An 18,828-nucleotide genomic window follows, 5' to 3' on the forward strand; every position below is an offset into this window, starting at 1 on the left:
GAATGAACGCGCGCGGTGTAAACATTAGTTCCGCACCGAGTGTTTCACCCACAACCTCCATTTAGCCCTTGTATCACGATCACCTGTCTTACAGAACACTTTGATTTTAGGTGTCTAGTCCTGATCTGTTCATCTGAACCTGAAGTATTTTGTTATAAAGTAAGCTAAAGTTACCACAGGAGGTTCTTATTAAAGCTAAAATTACCACAGCAGTTTATTATTATAGATAAAGTTACCACAGGAGATTACTATTAAAGCTAAAAATACCACAGCAGGTTATTATTATAAAGTTACCACAGGAGATTACTATTAAAGCTAAAATTACCACAGCAGGTTATTATAGATAAAGTTACCACAGGAGATTACTATTAAAGCTAAAATTACCACAGGAAGTTATTATTATAGATAAAGTTACCACAGGAGGTTACTATTAAAGCTAAAATTACCACAGGAGATTATTGTTATAAAGTTGCCACATGAGGTTATGAATATAGTTAGTTACCACAGGAGGCTATTGTTATGGATAAAGTTACCACAGGAAGTTACTATTAAAGCTGAAGTTACAACAGGAGGTTATTATAAAGTTACCTCAAGAGATTATGTAAATTTGTTTAATGTTACCACAGAAGGCTACTGCTAGCTAAAGTTACCTTAGGTGATTATTGCTAGCTAGCTAACAGAGCTAATCAGAGTCTCTTTTTGATGAAGGTTGGAACACCTCATACCACAGTAGCGTATTTTAATAATTTTTTTTTTTTTTTTTTTTTTTTTTACAACAAACCCAAACACACAGGTGTATTTTTGCTTTTAATTAAAATGACTTTTCCTTCTTAACAAAAGTAACAACCGACAATTAATAACCCATGGAACATCGCACAGATGAGGTATAAACCTACAGACACAACAAACCCAAACACGGTACAGAGCAGCATGAGAACGAGTAAAAGGCCTCAGTGACATGAAGCCTTGATGCATAGAAATGTGGGACCTACTTCGGACATGTGATCAAACTGATGTGCACATTCATCACTGTCTTGTTCCTGGGACAAGTTAATGAGAACATCTTACACACCCTACCACAAACACACAGCACTGAAGAGCTGTTATAGTGCAAAAATAAAACAAAACACAACAACAACAACAGATTAACAGTCAAGAGCTGCGTTCACACAAAAGGGTTTAGCTATGGTGTGTGACAATGCATACAAAAAAAATGATGGACATTTCGGTATTTATCTCAGAGAAATTCCGTGAGACCTTTCGTTTTTATTATTATTGTTGTTGTTGTTTATAATATTATTACATAATAATTGATACTATTGGTATTATTACATAATAACAATTATTATTGTGATTTGTTGCATTATCTCAAGATCTTCACTCAATGTTTTTAAGTCATTATTGAGTCAATAAATGCATTACTGTATTTAAAGAGCACATCCAAAGATGTAGCAACAATTAAACAGCTGTCGAACAACCCGCATTTCTTAAAATTTCTCTCGACGGTCATATAGTTGTGGAATAAGCCACCTAAAAACAAACAATGGTAGCTAAAGTAGCTGACTGTATTTTAACTCTTCAGCCTTACACATCTAATCATTACACATTAAGTTGTTTTCTCAGGATTACAAGATGTCAAGACAGAAAAATAAAATGCACGGTATCTCTGGGCAGCTGTAGTTTAGGATAGCCAAATTGATCTTTATAAGTTGCCACATTAACACACAGTCAAGTCTTAAAATGTCACGAACTGTTTAGTAAACTATTCTTTTAAATCTTTTCCTTAGACGATGCTCATTAAAGTCCGATTTCTGATGTGTATGACACTGAAATCTACACGAATGTCCACCTCACACACCATTTAATTTACTTAAGCTGGCATACACAGTTAATTCAAGACAGTATCACAAGTACACTCCTAACACACAGTGTTACTTTGGTCTCTTAATATGGACTTCACTTAATGCATCACATCACCTTTTCTACTGCTTTCAGTCTATAAAAACACACCGTGTACAATTCCTGCTAACAAAGAATGATGGATAATGGTCGAATAATGAAATAGTGGACTTTATATGATCACATACACACAGGGCACGTCAAAGACTATACGCATCATGATGTATTCAACTCGACAAGACCACACAAAAGGAAGATTTATAAAAAAAAAATATGAAGTAATAAATAACAGTTACTGTTGAAACAGTTACACACAGCTGTCAGGGCCTCTTAAAAAAAAAAAATCAGAAAACAAAGATGGTCGACATTTTCCCTTTGAACTCTCACAGATTGTATCTGTGTTTGAGGTGGACGATATGACAACATGGTATTGTTATTGCGATAAATTAGCACACCCCGATTTGTGTCATGCAATCAGTCAGGGCTTAGCATGAAATACTGGTCTTAATTACACAATGTAATAGTTAAGCAACATTATTTAAACTAGCAAGCTACATAAATGTAGCATGGCGCTAACATTAACCAGCTACGCAATTATTTTTGCTAACTTTAACATTATCTCTCTAATAGCTATCGCAAGCTAGCTGACATGTCATTAAAAACATCATCTATGTTTTCCGCCAAGATAGCTAGTTAGCTAGCATTAGCCCAGCTGTTTATTTTGTAATAATTGTGTAATCAAAGTCGGTATTTTATGCTGAGCGTTATGGCAAGTCAATCCTAGTTTCTTTTTGTAAACACTGAAAGGAAAAATCAAACTTCTGTATTTTCCCATGTAATTTTTAGTGCTTTGTACATTCTTTTCTTTACTTGAACTATTTTTTTCTTTGGAAAACCTCAGAAATAGGAAATATATACACACGATACGTGAGAAAGCCTTCAATTATCGTGATATTACCATGTTTCCCATATTGCCCACCCTTAATCAGAGAATTTGTTTGAATGATTGAGAATGTTATTGCAGTTCTTCACCGACATTTTATTTATAGAGCACTTCATAGGCGACTTGCAATACACTCATTTACAACTAATAACACTGTAAGATCACGATCGGATATCTACATCAAAATTACGGCGACTAACGTCGCTTGTTGGTAAACCGTCAACTACAATATTAACAATAGTATTATTGTTATTAATAGTATTTACTTATTCACACATATTACAGTTTTGGGTATAGAAGAAGGATGCTTATGAAATGCCCCATCAATAAAATGTAACAACAGCCATTTCATCAGCAAAGAGTCTTAAATGGAATGTCAAATAAAATATGACCCACAGGTTTTTTAAAAACGCTCACAAAACCCACGGATCATCAGCATGTCAGCGGAACCGAGCAGTGTGTCCACCTCCAACACTGTTCACTCCAGACACTACGAAAGGTGAATCATGTGTGTCACCGCACACCAAACATCATCACATATGCAGGCCCAAAACTGGTGTAGAGTTTGGGCCTGTGATGACCACAGTAAAATCGCAGTTATTTTATAGCCACAACAAACATGTTGCGATTACTTGTAGCTCATAAAAACGAGCGGAGAACTTCTGTCGAATGGAATTTGTCGACACCAAAGTCCAGTTCACTTGAATGGAAAAGGACGCAAGTTCCACATTAACCCAAGTACAAGTCTGAAGTCAGCTTGCTAACCCACAAATCCACTTGTTGGTTCTCGACTTGTTCGAGTGACCTTGGTTGCCGAAAACATGCCATAGATCAACACTCCAGCTACAAAACACTTTCTGAACACCATCTGTGTTTTTGTGAGGGATGGAATTGCTGGTGAGGAGTCCATCATTAATTCCTAATTTGAACAGGTGGAATTCACGTCACATTTACATATGTACAAAGCACAACCGTCTGCAGCAATGATTTCTAGTCCATGTGATTTTGCTGGTGGACTCCGGCTCTGAATGGAAATTTATAGCACACTAAGCATTATCGCACTGCTTAGCATTTTTAAAGGGAGTTCCATTTTGTAAGCTACACTATATGGCCAAAAGTATTTGAACCCCTGACTGTCACACCCATATTTGGTTCTTCCTCAAACTGTTGCCATAAAGTTGGAAGCACAAAGTTGTATACAGTGTCTTTGTATTCTGTAGAATTACAGTTTCCCAAACACTGTTCCAGCATGACGATGCCCATGTGCACAAAGTGAGCTCCATGAAGAAATGATGTGTGAAGATTAGAAGAAGGTAGGAGAACTCGAGTGTCCTGCACAGAGCCCTGACCTCAACCCCACTGAACACCTTTGGGATGAACCTGAACACCAACTGCACCCCAGACCATCTCAGTCCTCAACATCAGCGCCTGACCTCAACGTCACTAAAGCTCTTGCAACTGAATGAACACAAATCCCCATAGCCACACCCCAAAATCTAGTGGAAAGCCTTCCAATAAGAGTGGAGCTTATTATAACATCATAGGGGGAGTAAATCTGGAATGTGATGTTCAACAAGCACATATGGGTGTGATGGTCAGGGGCAGACAAACCTTTGGCTATATAGTTTACACTTCTTATACAGAATCCAGGATCTAGGATGTTCTATGGAACTTTGGGAGGCTATAAAACCGGTTCTAGAATCTGACAGATTCTACAATTCATTTTCTGATACAGAATCCAGAACTTTCTAATGGTCCTTGGGAGGAGTCTAGAAACTGTTCTAAAATCTGATATATTCCAATAAAAATTTTCATTTTCTGGCATAGATTCTAGAACTTGCTATGAAACCTCGTAGGGAAGACTGGGATGCAGTGCCGCAGATATGTAGGTCAGAAACTGTGACTCAGCAATCCGTTCTAAAAGATCTTGGTGAGCTCTTGCTCGAAAAAAAAGAAAACGTTGTTCAGCCGACTAAACACGTCCAGCGTTGGTGTGAAATCCTGCACACGAAATCTGATTTCAGCCTATGAGGAAGTCCTCAAACATGCCATCATCAACTAGGAGACATGTCCATGTTTTGGTGTGACATCTGCTGCCCCTAATGGACAGTGCACGCATCTGTGAAATCGACTGTTGAATTTGATCGCAGGTCAAAGTTCAAGAGCCGAGGAATCACATCCATCTCAGCTGCACACACAAGATCGGTCCATCTTTAGTGAAACGTTTGTTTTTGTCACTCTGTAGTGTGCAGTGATGTCTCAGGAGCGTCTTCATGCTTCGCTGGATGTTCTTCGTCCTCATAGGAATGGAAAGAGATAATAACGTGTGCGAGTGTGTGCGCTAGTATCGTTAAGACAAACATCTGGAATATTCCACCGTTAACAGGGAAGGGAAAATCCAGTATGGAGTGCATTAGAAGTGTGTATGTGAGTCGCTTGTGTCTCTGTAGAAAGCTCCATTGTGTGCAAGAGAGAAATCTGAGCGTGTGCACGCTATGGAACCGAGAGTTCGTGTCTTAGCAGAAAGCTTCGTCGTCCTGGAAGTGGGTCCTCTGCAAAACCTTCACATGGCGCTCATAGATCTTGAGGGCGGGGCCTAGTCTGATTGACAGGCCGGTCAGGACATCATTGCGCTGCATCAGGAGGAGTGATTTCCCATCGATTTCCTGTTACACAACAACAGTGAGAGCCAATTAGACCTGCGCTACTACCTACACATGCAGTTTTTAAACTTATGCTTATAGGTAATGAAGTGTCAAGCGCATACCTGCATCCTAAAGGCGAGAGCCTGCTCTGGAAATCCCGCCGCGGTGAAATAACTTGCGACGTCTGCCACCGTCCAGTCGATCAGATTTGTGATGCTGGACTCTGACTTTACAAAACTAACACACACCAGAATCCAAGACGCATTAATAAGTTGGTCTGTCAGTGATTATTAGGAATGGTACGTTCAAGCCATGTCAGAAAGCTCGTATATACGAGTTAAACGCGCATGAGTGCCAATACAAAGAGTGGGGAAACTCTGGATTTTCTTTGAACCCCGAGTTTCTGAGTTGGTGGGCGTGTCCGTAAGAAAACATGGTGGAATCAACGGATGCAACGTAAATTGGTTGAAATTGAATGTTTACTCGTCTCAGGAGCTGATTTCAGTTATTATGTGTTTGGTATATGTATATTTTATACACTAAATACCGATAGCATTGTACAATTACGATATAACATGCAATGATAAAATTTACAGAGGCTTCATAAATTGATTAAAAACTTTTTTTAAAAAAAGAAGCAAAACACACTTGATGCACACTCTTTATTCTTCATTTTCTAGAAGTAGAATTAAAACCCCTTGCTGTAATTGTTTCATTAATTAAGAGAAGGTACACTACCATCTTGCGCCGAATCAAAGTGACTTCAACGCACCTGACCCTGTATTCATGACTTCTCAGGAGGACTTGAACGCGCAGTAAATCCCGTTTAAAATCCTTGACCCTGATCAAGCTTTGTATTGAGAGTCGGAGACTCGAGTCCAGACGGTTTTCTGGACGTGTTATACAGATTATTAAACCCTTTTAAAATATTTAGTGCCCCAGAGGGTTCTGAATTTTTTGGAGTAGAGCTATCCAAGACAGGGTTTTCTGAGAAGAGGGCAAGCGCTGAAATAAACTAAGAGTTTAAAATAAAAGAGAGTCTTGTATATTGCCATATTTCTGCATGAATAGCTGTAGGTGTAATCATCACATTAATCACTACAAAAAAACTATTTGGTTTAATTTAACAAATTGGCCTCCGCACTCATTATTCAGCAGCTTGACAAAATAGCACTTGATCCAGCACTTCCTGGTATTCTGCATGTTTTCTGTACAGTTAATTGTGCGCAGAACTTAATGAAGCCATGAGATACAAAACCAAGGCATGAAATCGTAACGTGTGCAGCGCGGGATGGAGACTATTTTATTCGTCACAGCCTAATTGTATTGTGTGTAGCAGTGAAAAAAAACCCCACAAAGAGTGTGTCTTTCATCATGCATTACTGTCATGCGGTGCACTCACACTCCTCCGTTCATCCCTCGTTCTTCGGCTGCTCCTGGAGAGGCAGATGGAGTCAGCAGACAGGACGACACTCCCACTTCAGCCTTACACACTGAATCTGTACACACACACAGCAAATTATAAACAAATGCTTGCTAGTTGACGAGATTGTTCATGCTTGGGTTTGGCACACAGACATGCGTTCACGCTTACGCACAAAATTACAAATTTATACTTACAGCTTTTAACTGGAATAGAGGGTGGAATCGCGACAATGTCTGAGACGACAACCGATTCATCCTGAAAGAGGGGAGAGAGTGAATGTTTGCAGCACCACAAAGTTGTAATGTAGTGTGTGTGAGTGTTGTGCAGGGGTAGATGTGTGTGTGTGTGTGTGTGTGTGTTTTGTAGGGGTAGATGTGTGTGTGTGTGTGTGTTTTGCAGGGGTAGATGTGTGTGTGTGTGTGTGTGTTTTGCAGGGGTAGATGTGTGTGTGTGTGTGTGTGTGTGTGTGTGTGAGAGTGAGTGTTTTGTAGGGGTAGATGTGTGTGTGTGTGTGTGTGTGTGAGTGAATGTTTTGTAGGGGTAGATGTGTGTATGTGTGTTTTGCAGGGGTGTGTGTGTGTGTGTATGTGTGCGGTTACCTGTATGAGTGTGGTCACTTGGTCAGGTATGGCTTCTCTTTGATCTTGTGTTAAACTTTCTGTGTGAATCAACTCTCCCGGCATCACCATTTCAACTACAGAGAAATTGACAGGTGACAAACGATTCCTTTACTTATACACACACACACACACACACACACACACACACACCTTCATTGCCACACTGTTCAGCTTCCTGTAGGGAGCTCAGTTTAGATGGCGATGACTGCGGTGAAGGCCGGAGTTCCTCCTCCACGATGGCCGGTGTGTGAGTAACACCACACGCCTTCACCTCCTCAGCAGCTGAAAGTGGAGTGTGTGCGTGAACTTTGACGTCTGCTTCTCCTTCAGGTTTGGTGCTCTGGGGCTCGAGCTGTGTCGGAGGCTCGGCTTCTTCCTCCATCTTGCCATCCTCCTCGCTTACCACCTCCATCGACTCCTCCTCCTTTACTTCTTCCTGTATACACAATGCACACTGGTTTATCTAACACACTAATCTGATCTCAACACTGATTCTCTTCACCATGACTCAGTACACACTCTTTACTGCCATGGCAAGGAATTTATTAAGAAAAAGAGATCACAACTAAAAACACTGGTTTGTTCTTTTAACCGAACCACTAGTTTACACATCTTGGGTAGTGTAGTTGGGTTATTTGTTTCGTTATTGGGGTGTTTTTTGGCCCTCTTCAGGTCACCACACAGATTGGATTTTGATTGGATTTAGGTCTGGACTCTGGCTGGGCCGTTCCGTGTTTTGGTGAAGGCGTTCCTTTGTTGATCTGGAGGTTTGCTTTGGGTTGTTGTCAAGCTGAAAGGTGAAATTCTTCATCTTAAGTGTTTTAGCAGAAGCTTTAAGGTTTTGTGCCAAAATGTACTGGTATTTGGAGATATTCGTTATTCCCTCCACCCTGATTAAAGCCCCAGTTCCAGCTGAAGTAAAACAGCCCCAACGTACGATGCTACCACCACCGTGCTTCCCCTTGAGGATGTTCTTTTGGTGATGTGCTGTTGGTTTTTTGTGCCAAACATCTTTGGTATTACAGAAAAAAGTTCAACCATGGTCTCATCGGACCATAACACATTATTCCACGTGGTTTTGGGAGATTGGATGTATTTATTTATTTATTTATTTATTGGTTAAAAAAGGCTTCCGTCATGCCACCCTACACCATCGCCCAGAAATATGAAGAATTCGGAAGATTGTCACATGTAGGGAGCAACCACTACTTGCAAGAAATTTCTGCAATTCCTTTTAATGTTGCTGTAGGCCTCTTGGCAGCCTCTCTGACCAGTTTTCTCCTGATCTTCTCATCAATTCTGTTCTTAGTAGTCTTACTGTCATGCCATATTTTCTCCATTTGGTGATTATTGTCTTTACAGTGTTCCATGGTATATTCAATGCCTTGGAATTGTTTTGTAACCCTCTCCTGATTGATATTTTTCAACACTGAGATCCTGTACCTGCTTTGTAAGCTCTTTTTTTGGCCCATGGCTTTGCCAGTTGGATGTTACCAAGAAGATGTCAGGAAAATCCTACTGGAACAGCTGGACTTTATTTGGGGTTTAATTGAAGGCAGGCGTACACTAATTAGTATTTAACATGAGTTTGAATGTGATTGGTCGATTCTGAACACTGCCACATTCCCAATCATAAAAAGGTGCGCACACTTACACAAGCTGGGTATTGGAAGGTTTTTTCACAAAAAAAATTTTCTGGGTGTTTGTCATTGATATTTATATGTTACAATTTCATAATAAAGGTGAAAAAAGTTCAGACATGATTTAAGTTGGTTTCTTTCTTTCTTTCTTTTTTTTTTTACATCACACAAATCTGCCATTTTATCAGGGGTGTGTAGACTTTTTTTTTATATCCACTGTAACAACATGTTGCTTTTATTTTTCTGGAGGCAGCAAAAGCTTAGCACAATCCCGCAGCATCATGGATGAACAAGTTTGTATTTACTTTGATCGGGAACTCACTAAAGCTTAAACTGTGTCCGTCAGTGATTGACGACTTCTACATTAGTGTCCGACACTTGACGAGGAGGCTGTCAGGTCTACAACTTTATTGTCGAAGACAATATAGTGACCCTGGTTCTCCTCTGGGACACCCTCTCTCTTAACGCAGAGTTAAAGTCCATCTCAACAGCGGGAAATTATCGAAAGCATGACGGCGATGGCAAAGACGCCAAGGTGCATGCAACACCAGTCCCATTCACAAAGCGCGAGAATTTCTTGTTATAAAATTACGTTGTGAAAAAACAGCTTTTGTTGTGTCGAGAGCACGAGAAAACAAGAAAGAAAAAATATAATGCATAGCCAATGCACCGAGTTAAAAATAATCCAATGTTGAAAAGGTGCTCTACCGACCCTTACGGGCGGCTGTGGCTCAGGTGGTAGAACGGGTTGTCTGCTAATCGTAGGGTTGGCAGTTCGATTCCCGACCCACGTGACTCCACATACCGAAGTGTCCTTGGGCAAGACACTGAACCCCAAGCTGCTCCCGATGGCAAGTTAGCGCCTTGCATGGCAGCTCTGCTACCACTGGTGTGCGAGTGTGTGTGTGAGTGGGTGAATGAGACACAGTGTAAAGTGCCATATAAGTGCAGACCATTTACTTATAATATTTAACCACTTAATCAGACAGAATGGCATTACTGATATAACTGTTTAACTCAATGCATTTTGAAATTTGTTTTTATTTATATATTTTTATTCTCATTCTGCCGAGGTCCTAAAAACTCAGAGGTAGTCAGAGAAACATATCTATACATACACAGGGAGATGTTGATATAAGAACCTCACTTTTGTCCAGACTTTGACATATGAATAATAGAGAATGAATAATAATAATAATAATAATAATAATAATAAAGTTTCAGGCATTTGTTTTCTGCTTAAAAGCCAAAACAATTTCCCCCACTACAGGCCTAGTTTAGTGTAGTTTAGTGGTGTTTTGGTTAACACCAAAAGGTTAATCGTGGTTTCAGTAAAGAACATCATGAGGTGTATTAGCGGCCGACGGTGGTGTGTGAAGAGTAATAACATTTTATAGAAATCATTTATTTGAGGTAAAGTCCTTGCTTGTGGTCTTTTTGTTTTTGGTGAGCTTCGGTTCTGCTTTGCTGACACGGTTCAGGTAGTCGTTAACCTTGCTGAGCTGAAAAACACAGTACCGGATGTGCGCACCAATCATTGCAGTCGGTGCACAGATGCTAATGTGAAAGACGCGCGCGCAACAAAAAAAAAAAGGACAATGTATTATGCGCTCTTTTGCGCCAGAGCGTTAACAGGAACATGAAGAGAAGCGGAGTCTCGCGAGCCCCAGCAACCCCTCCTCAAAAAAATATAAATAAATAAAAAATCATCCCTTCTCCAACAATAGCACAGTAATGCCCGAGAATGTCCGTTTGAGAGATTGCGGGACTGTGGGCCGCGTCCCAAATCGCATACTTAAAGCAAGAAAGAAAAAAAAAAACAACCCACATATCATCATCTGTACCGGAGGTGGCGTAATGTTTTGAAATAATGTTTAGTGCAAAGGTTTGGGACGTCGCCATTGTTTTTTTTTTGGTAATCAAAAAGAGTAAAACGTTGCTGCCGCCGCGAGGAGGAAAAAAGCGCAATGAAACTCGCGTGCTTCTCAAGCTAGACGGAGAGTCGCGCGAAAAGGAACTGAGAAAAGGGGCAAAAAAAAAAAGCTAGTGGCGCGGTGAAATATCCACCATCGCGAGACCCAGGTCAAGTTCGACCGCGCAAGCTCGCGCTCCGTCCATTTCTCTCACTTATTACAGGGGGGAAAAACAGTCGCGAGCCTCGCGCCCCCCTTCACCGACCCCTCCCTCATGTTTTCCGAGCGCGTGGAACTTAACAGACACCGCCTAGTGAAAAACATCCAGCACAACTTTCATGTGAACAAAACCTGGCGAACTGCGCCGTTGTGGGGGGAGGGAAAAAAAAATCACGCACAACGGATAAAATTTCGACGCTAAACTGCAGCGCGCTGTTTTACAGAAGCTCGAGAGGCGCGCGCTGAAACGTGCGGCGTGCATCGAACAAGGGAGAAAGCAGGAGCCCGCACGAGCTCGAGTCCGCCGCACCTTGTTTTTTTTCTTCTCTTTTTTCTGGGTGTATGTTCAAGTGAAACAGCAGGGGCACGCAGACAGTTTGTGCGCGCGCCTCCAGCAGAACAGAGACGATAGAGAGGTGTCGGGGTTTTTTTTGTCCTCCCCCCACCTTCTCCACCCCGCGCTTGCTCGCGCGCGCACACACACACACCGAGCGCAACCGTCACGTTTGCAAAACACATACATGACTCAAATACACACACAAAAGAAAGATTGCGCTGATGTCTTTTTGTCAATCTGTGAGTGCGTGCTTCTCAAAACAAATCGCGTGCACTCGGTCACTTGTGTTGAAAATTTATCAGGAAAAAAAAAAGCGGAAATGAGTCGTTGCGGATGTGTCTGTCGCGTGCTTTCCCCCAATTTTCTTTCTTCACGTACCGTTATCATGTATTTAATTATTTATGAGCGGAGCATGCTCGAGCCGCCTCCGGTGTAAATACATTTATAGAGTTACCTGCTTTGAGATGCGCCCGTCCTGCGGCGCGCTGTTCGTGTTCGCCGGGAGTCGCGCGGACGCCTTGGTCGCCCCCGTGCTCCCCCCCCATCTCCTCGCAGGCACGGTGATGTGACCGAGGCGCGTCCTGCGCAGGCGACCTTTCTCGATCTCGCGCTCCAGCACCACTTTGACGCGGTGGCGGGTCAGCTTCTCGCCGTCCGCGTGCGCGGCCTGCGTGCCGAGGTAGCCCAGGATCTCTTTGAGCCCGAGCGACGCGTGACCCCGGCTGTTCCGCTCGCTCAGACTCCACACGGCCGCCACGAGCCGGTCGCCCAGATCCGCCGCTTTGACGCCGCTCTTTGCAGCCCTGAGTTGGGGCGCGTGTTGCTTATTGTTTCGAGCGCTCGTGCAAGTTCGCCGCTCGGACTCGGGTAGGTTGGTGCTCGCGTGGCTGACAACAGAGCGCGTCTCTTCTCCTCCTCCCTCGACCCGTCCAACGGCAGGACTTGAGGCGTCACTCGAGTCGTTTCTTCCGTCGCAACTCGCGAAACTGCTGATTCCGCCTGTCGCAGGAGACAAAACAGCTTCTTCTTCTTCTTCCCGTTTCTCTTCAGCGGAGCGCGAGCAGCTGCTGGGTGAGGGATCTCTGCACGGCGTCAGCTCGCGCTCCTCCCGGTCCGCGGGACTACGCGCGCTGATGTTGTCGTCGTTCTTGGCGTTACTACTACTGCCACTGTTGTCGAAAGCGGCGTGTTTGGTGCGCTCGCCCGCCTGCTCGACCTTCCGTCGGCATTTCCGTTGCACTTTGGCGGCGTTCCGGTACGACACAGAACCCTTGTAGTTAACTTTCAGCACAGTTTGCTCCTGAATGAGCTTCTCGAGCTCGGCCCGCGTGCGGTCTGGGTCGGAGCCGTGTCTCCTGCGCACCATCCGGCAGATCCTCTCGAGGTCCGGTCGCGCTTTCCTCGAGCGCAGCGAGTCGATCGTCTCCAGGATCCACTCTCGGTACCGCGGTTCGGACATCGTTAAAAATATATATTGGTTTGTTTGTTTGTGTTTTGTTTGTTTGTTTGTTTGTTTCTTCTCAGCGCACGCCACTGCAGCCAGGGGGGTTTCCGGTTAGGATTCGTGGCCTCGTTGCGCTGCTCCGCTTGTCTCCAGATGAAGCGACGGTGAAAAGGAGAGAAAAAAAAAAGCAGAGAGAAAAAGAAGCGCTCCGCTTCTCTGCTCCGCTCGAGCCCGGCCGCGGACGAAGCGGAAGCCCCGCTGTACGCCTGCGTTGGCGCTTAAGGTGGACCGGAAACACTGCGCGTTCAACATTACAGTGATTATTTAAGGTGGAATGGCGGAGTTATCTGTCAGAGGCGCTCTTTTACTGGCATAAAGTTGGTTTGACGTTGGAGGTTCGATATTCGCGGATATGCGGAAATTAAGGGACCGTCTCTAAAGTTACATACGACATTGTTATATACGTTTCTAACTTCAATAACATTTGAAGGGAATGACTTACAGTCATATAACCAACTGTAAAGTGTTCATCTAGGTGTCAGGTATAATGCACACCTTTTAGATTTTTGACATTTAACAAAATAAACTATTAAATCATATATAAATGTTGCCATGTATTTTATTACTGCATGGGCCCATACACAAAATATACCATAATTTAAAGCTCAATAGCATTTGAAGGGAATGATGTACAGTCACACAACCAGCTGGAAAGTGTTCATCTAGGTGTCAGGTATGATGCACACCTTTTAGATTTTTGATATTTAGTCCTATAATGCATGAACCAAAAAAAACCTTCATGAATGCATAAAGGGTTTCAAAATGACCCGTACTGGATTGAATGGTTTTCTTCAAAAAATAGATGTCCTATTAATGAAATAATTTATATATATATATACATATAATGTGTGTGTGTCTGTATATATATATATATATATATATATATATATATATATATATATATATATATATATATATGTGTGTGTGTGTGTGTGTGTGTGTGTGTGTGTGCATGTATATATATATATATATGTGCGTGTGTGTGTGTGTGTGACTGTACATCATTCCCTTCAAATGCTATTGAGCTTTAAATAATGGTATATTTTGTATATGAGCCCATTATGTAGTGAAATACATGGCAATATTTATATATGATTTAATAGCTTATTTTAATAAATATCAGAAATCTAAAAGGTGTGTCTCATACCTGACACCTAGATGAACACTTTACAGTTGGTTATATGACTGTACATCATTCCCTTCAAATGCTATTGAAGTTAGAAATGTGTACAACGATGTTGTATGTAACTTTAGAGACGATCCCTTAATTTCCGCATATCCGTGAATATCGAACGTCCAATATCAAGCCAACTTTATTCCCGTCGCTCACTTCGCATTTTTCCCCGTGACTTCATTCCTGCAGGTGCGGACTTGTGCTCATTGTATATTTGTTTGTTTGTTTGTTTTAAAATTTAACAATATTAATAGTTAACATACTATTAATTATTTTCATATTTTGACGAGATTAAACAAATAAAGTCACACTAGGAATGACATCTGGACAATATTAAGATTAGATTAGATTAGATTAGATGACCTTAACGTTTCTTGTCTTTGTGAAGAGAGTATACATCAAACAGCCATAACATTAAACCCACTGACAGGTGACGTGAATAACAGTGATTATCTCCTTACAATGGCACCTGTCATGGGGTAGGAAGTGAACAGTCAGGTCTTGAAGATGATGTGTTGGAAGCAGGAAAAATGGGCAAGCATAAGGATCTGAGCGAGTTTGACAAGGGCCCAATTGTGATGGCTAGATGACCCGGTATTCAGTGGTTAGTACCAAAAGTGGTCCAAGGAAGGACAACTGGTGAACCGGCAACAGGGTCATGGCTGCCCGAGGCTCGCTGATGCACGTCTGGTCCAATCCCACAGAAGCGCTACTGTGGCACAAATTGCTGAAAAAGTTCATGCTGGCTCTGATAGAAAGGAGTCAGAACACACAGAGTGTCACAGCTTGCTGCGTATGGACCTGCGTAGCTGCAGTCCGGTCAGAGTGCCCATGCTGACCCCTTCAGAGGTCTTCTGGACTCCATGCCTCGACAGTCAGAGCTGTTTTGGTGGCACGAGAGGGACCTACACAATATTAGGCAGGTGGTTTTAATATTATGGCTGAACGGTAGTTGCAAAGACACAAATGTGGCAGGATGCCAGTGACAAAACAGTACAAAAGGCATATATAATTTGTTATGAACAACTGTGTGTGTGTGTTTAGTGAGTATAGCATAGTGAGACATTAGCGACAACACCAAATTCAGACAAAACAACAATCTTTTTCTTTATTTTTATTGTTTAACATGTTTACTGTGGCTTTGAAAGTTCTGTACAGAAAATATTCCTTTGTTTGTGATTTATTTTAGAAACAGGCTATTAGTGCTACTGCTGCTACTCCACCCATGACTATAATGTAACCATAAACAAATAAAAAATACAACATGTTGCTCAATTAATAAATAAAAATATATAATTGTTAGCAAATTTGTGAGGTATAAGAGGAATCAAGCACATGCCATTATAGGAAAATGCTCACCTTCAGGGTTAATAGCTTTAACTCAGTAACTCTTCATCACACCACCCCATTGTTGATTATTTCACAACAACAACATTATTGTATTTTTGTTACTTACATAAAAATAGGTTTATGTATTGAAAAACCATCTCTAAAGTAAAGATGCTTACTATTTTTGCGAGACTTTGGAAAGTTCCATGTACACACTGTATTCCCTCATTTAGGACAATGATTGTGAAATGTGTCGAGACTGAAGCTTATAAAGATAATGAGGTAATACTACCATACGAAACCAACTGTACATGTGAAGAAAATCCTTAATGAGAAATACAGTGGTGCTTTAAAGATTGTGAACCCTTTAGGATTTTCTTTATTTCTGCACAAATATGACCTAAAACATCATCAGGTTTTCACACAAGTCCTAAATGGAGATAAAGAGAACCCAATTAAACAAATAAGACAAAAATATTACACTTGGTCATATATTTATTGAGGAAAATGATCCATTATTACATATCTGTGAGAGGTAAAAGTATGTGAACCTTTGCTTTCAGTATGTGGTGTGAGCTCCTTGTGCAGTAATAACTGCAGATAAACGTTTGGGGTAACTGTTGATCAGTCCTGCACATCGGCTCGGAGGAGTTTTATCCCGTTCCTCAGTACAGAACAGATTCAACTCTGGGATGTTGGTGGGTTTCCTCACATGAACTGCTTGCGTCAGGTTCTTCCACAACATTTCTACTGGATTAAGGTCAGGACTTTGACTTGGCCATTCCAAAACATGAACTTTATTCTTCTTTAACCGTTCTTTAGTAGAACGACTCGTGTGTTTATGACCCACTTTCTTTTCAGATTCAGTTCATGGACAGATGTTCTGACATTTTCCTTTAGTGTTCTCTGGTATACTTCAGAATTCATTTTCCATCAATGACTGCAAGTCATCCTGTCCCAAATGCAGCAAAACAGGTCCAAACCATGACACTACCACCACCATGTTTCAAAGATGGGATACGGTGATGGGATGGGATGAAAACTTCTTTAATAAACTTTATGAAACATAAAATAGCTACACTAAGAAACTAATGTTAAAATTATTTTTAAAAATAACTCCCCTAAATGCTCCACCTCTCACGAGTTCAACTCTACATGTGCTCTCAGTGTTTCACCTGCAGCTCTGCCTTGTGTGCTTTTAAAAGGTTACCTAAAGGTGACGAGTTTAAATCTTTATCTTATGGGTCATTTCAATTCAAGTGGACCAATGCAGGTCGCTCGACCGTTTTTGATTTTCCAATTACCTCTATGTATCAGCATTGCAAAACCACCAAATTAAAAAAATAATTATTTTACTTGGTTTAACTAGAACAGCCAACTTTGTGTCATGGCACACAACAAATTTTGGTTATACAGCTGTTTACGGAAACCTCATTATCAGGGATGGGTCTAGGTCCTTGGAACAAAAACTGATCTCTAGAGCACACACACACACACACACACACATATACATACAGACATAATATATATATATATATATATATATTTGTTTGTTTATTTTTATTCTTTGTAATGGTTATATTACATTTCATTAATTTCTCAAAATGCATAAATCAAGTAGGCTTTTCCCCAGATTTCTACTAGCTCTGTAACCAGTGGAATCTCCTTTTTTTTTTTTTTTTTTTACAGCAGAATGCTACTACAGACTACTTATGTCTGTGAAAATTTCAGGTTGGTGTCCCCACCACAGATATTCAACCTAGAGAAAAAAAGAGAAGTCTCAAACCTGAAATGTTCTGCACACAAAACCCCACTATGAATGCAGTTTCATAGATTTGGGGAATTAGTAGAATACATTTTCACACAGGCCCAGATAGTATTGGATAATTTTATTGCTTCAATAGATAACATTATCATTTAAAATCCATATTTTGTGATTACTCCAGTTGCATTTGCTTTATCTTAGATTTTGTTTGAAACAAGTTTGTATAAGATATACACAAAAACAGAAATACAAAAAAAGAAAAGAAAATCAGGACTTGGATCAATACTTTTTCATAGCATTGTACCTACCTACCCCCGTAAAAATGAAGACTGAGATTCAAACCCATCGCATTATAAATTTACCCTAAAACTCCAACCTTAACACCACACGCTTGCTTTGTACTCAGGGGCATCGTCGTGCTGGAACAGGTTTGAGTATCTTAGTTCCAGTGAAAGGAAGTTGCAATGATACAGTGTACAAAGACATTCTATACAATTGTGTGCGTCCAACTTTGTGGCGACATTTTTAGGAAGAACCAAATATGAGTGTGATGGTCAAGTGATGAATTAATGCCATGAATAAGTTTGCTACAAAAAAAAGTTTTTAAACATGTCATTGAGGATGAAAGTAAAGGCGCAAACCAATGAAAATGTGTCCGAAATGACCAGACCAGTTGGAAAAATGGTTATCAGTACAGTAGTTTCTGATAAAATGGCTAAGCCATTCTTATATCAAATATAAACATTAATATAAACATTTCTCATTCACATGTAGATAGCCATCACTTTTAGAATTTCAGAAATGTGTCATGTGTTGAGGATTTTGTTTTGTTTTGGGTTTTTTTTGTTTGGTTTAAAAAAAAAGTTATTTATTAATGGGAAGACAGCTCCGACAAGGTGGAAATAAAAAAAATAAACTGTCCCAATCTATATGAACTCACCTTATAGGTCCTTCTATGAAAACAAATTAAAAGGCATCACAAATGTGGTATTTACACAAGTAAAACTTTATTGGAATGATTCTTGTGGTGCAAAATGTCACCAGAGCACTCCGCCGTGTCTTCAGTCGGTAAATGACGCTGTGGAACCTGGAGAGTTAACAGACTTGAGTATTACAAAATCCTGGACACCCGAAAGAAGCCAGTTTCACTTTACCCGTCTGCCGAGGAAGAACAGACTTTACCTAAGGAAATGGTTTATGAAGTCTTAAAAAAAGGGAAGAAAGATGCAAGCCAGCGGGCTCGGGCTCAGGAGAGTCAGGGTTCAAAATGAAACTGTAGAAAGATTGTTCATTTTGGCATGACATTGGACTTGTCCTCTCACAATCATTCAAATGCAAGTCAAATGGCTTCGCTTGGGCACCTGAATGTAAATAACACAACAAATATTAAGTGCACCATCAAGATCTTTCTCTC

General features: G+C 40.9%; 1 protein-coding gene across 1 annotated transcript; it reads right to left on the bottom strand.

The window, feature by feature from the left end:
* Positions 1-533: 533 nt before the first annotated feature.
* samd1b (sterile alpha motif domain containing 1b) lies at positions 534-13,633 on the bottom strand. Its single transcript, XM_053615317.1, has 7 exons — positions 12,097-13,633; positions 7,684-7,969; positions 7,513-7,607; positions 7,108-7,168; positions 6,890-6,986; positions 5,610-5,724; positions 534-5,508 (listed from the first exon to the last, which is right to left on the bottom strand). The coding sequence occupies exons 1-7, from the start codon at positions 13,099-13,101 to the stop codon at positions 5,359-5,361; spliced, it is 1,809 nt and encodes a 602-aa protein (XP_053471292.1). The 5' UTR covers positions 13,102-13,633; the 3' UTR covers positions 534-5,358.
* Between the last annotated feature and the right edge of the window lie 5,195 nt (positions 13,634-18,828).

This window comes from Ictalurus furcatus, chromosome 26 (assembly GCF_023375685.1).
Source record: "Ictalurus furcatus strain D&B chromosome 26, Billie_1.0, whole genome shotgun sequence".
NCBI lineage: Eukaryota > Metazoa > Chordata > Actinopteri > Siluriformes > Ictaluridae > Ictalurus > Ictalurus furcatus.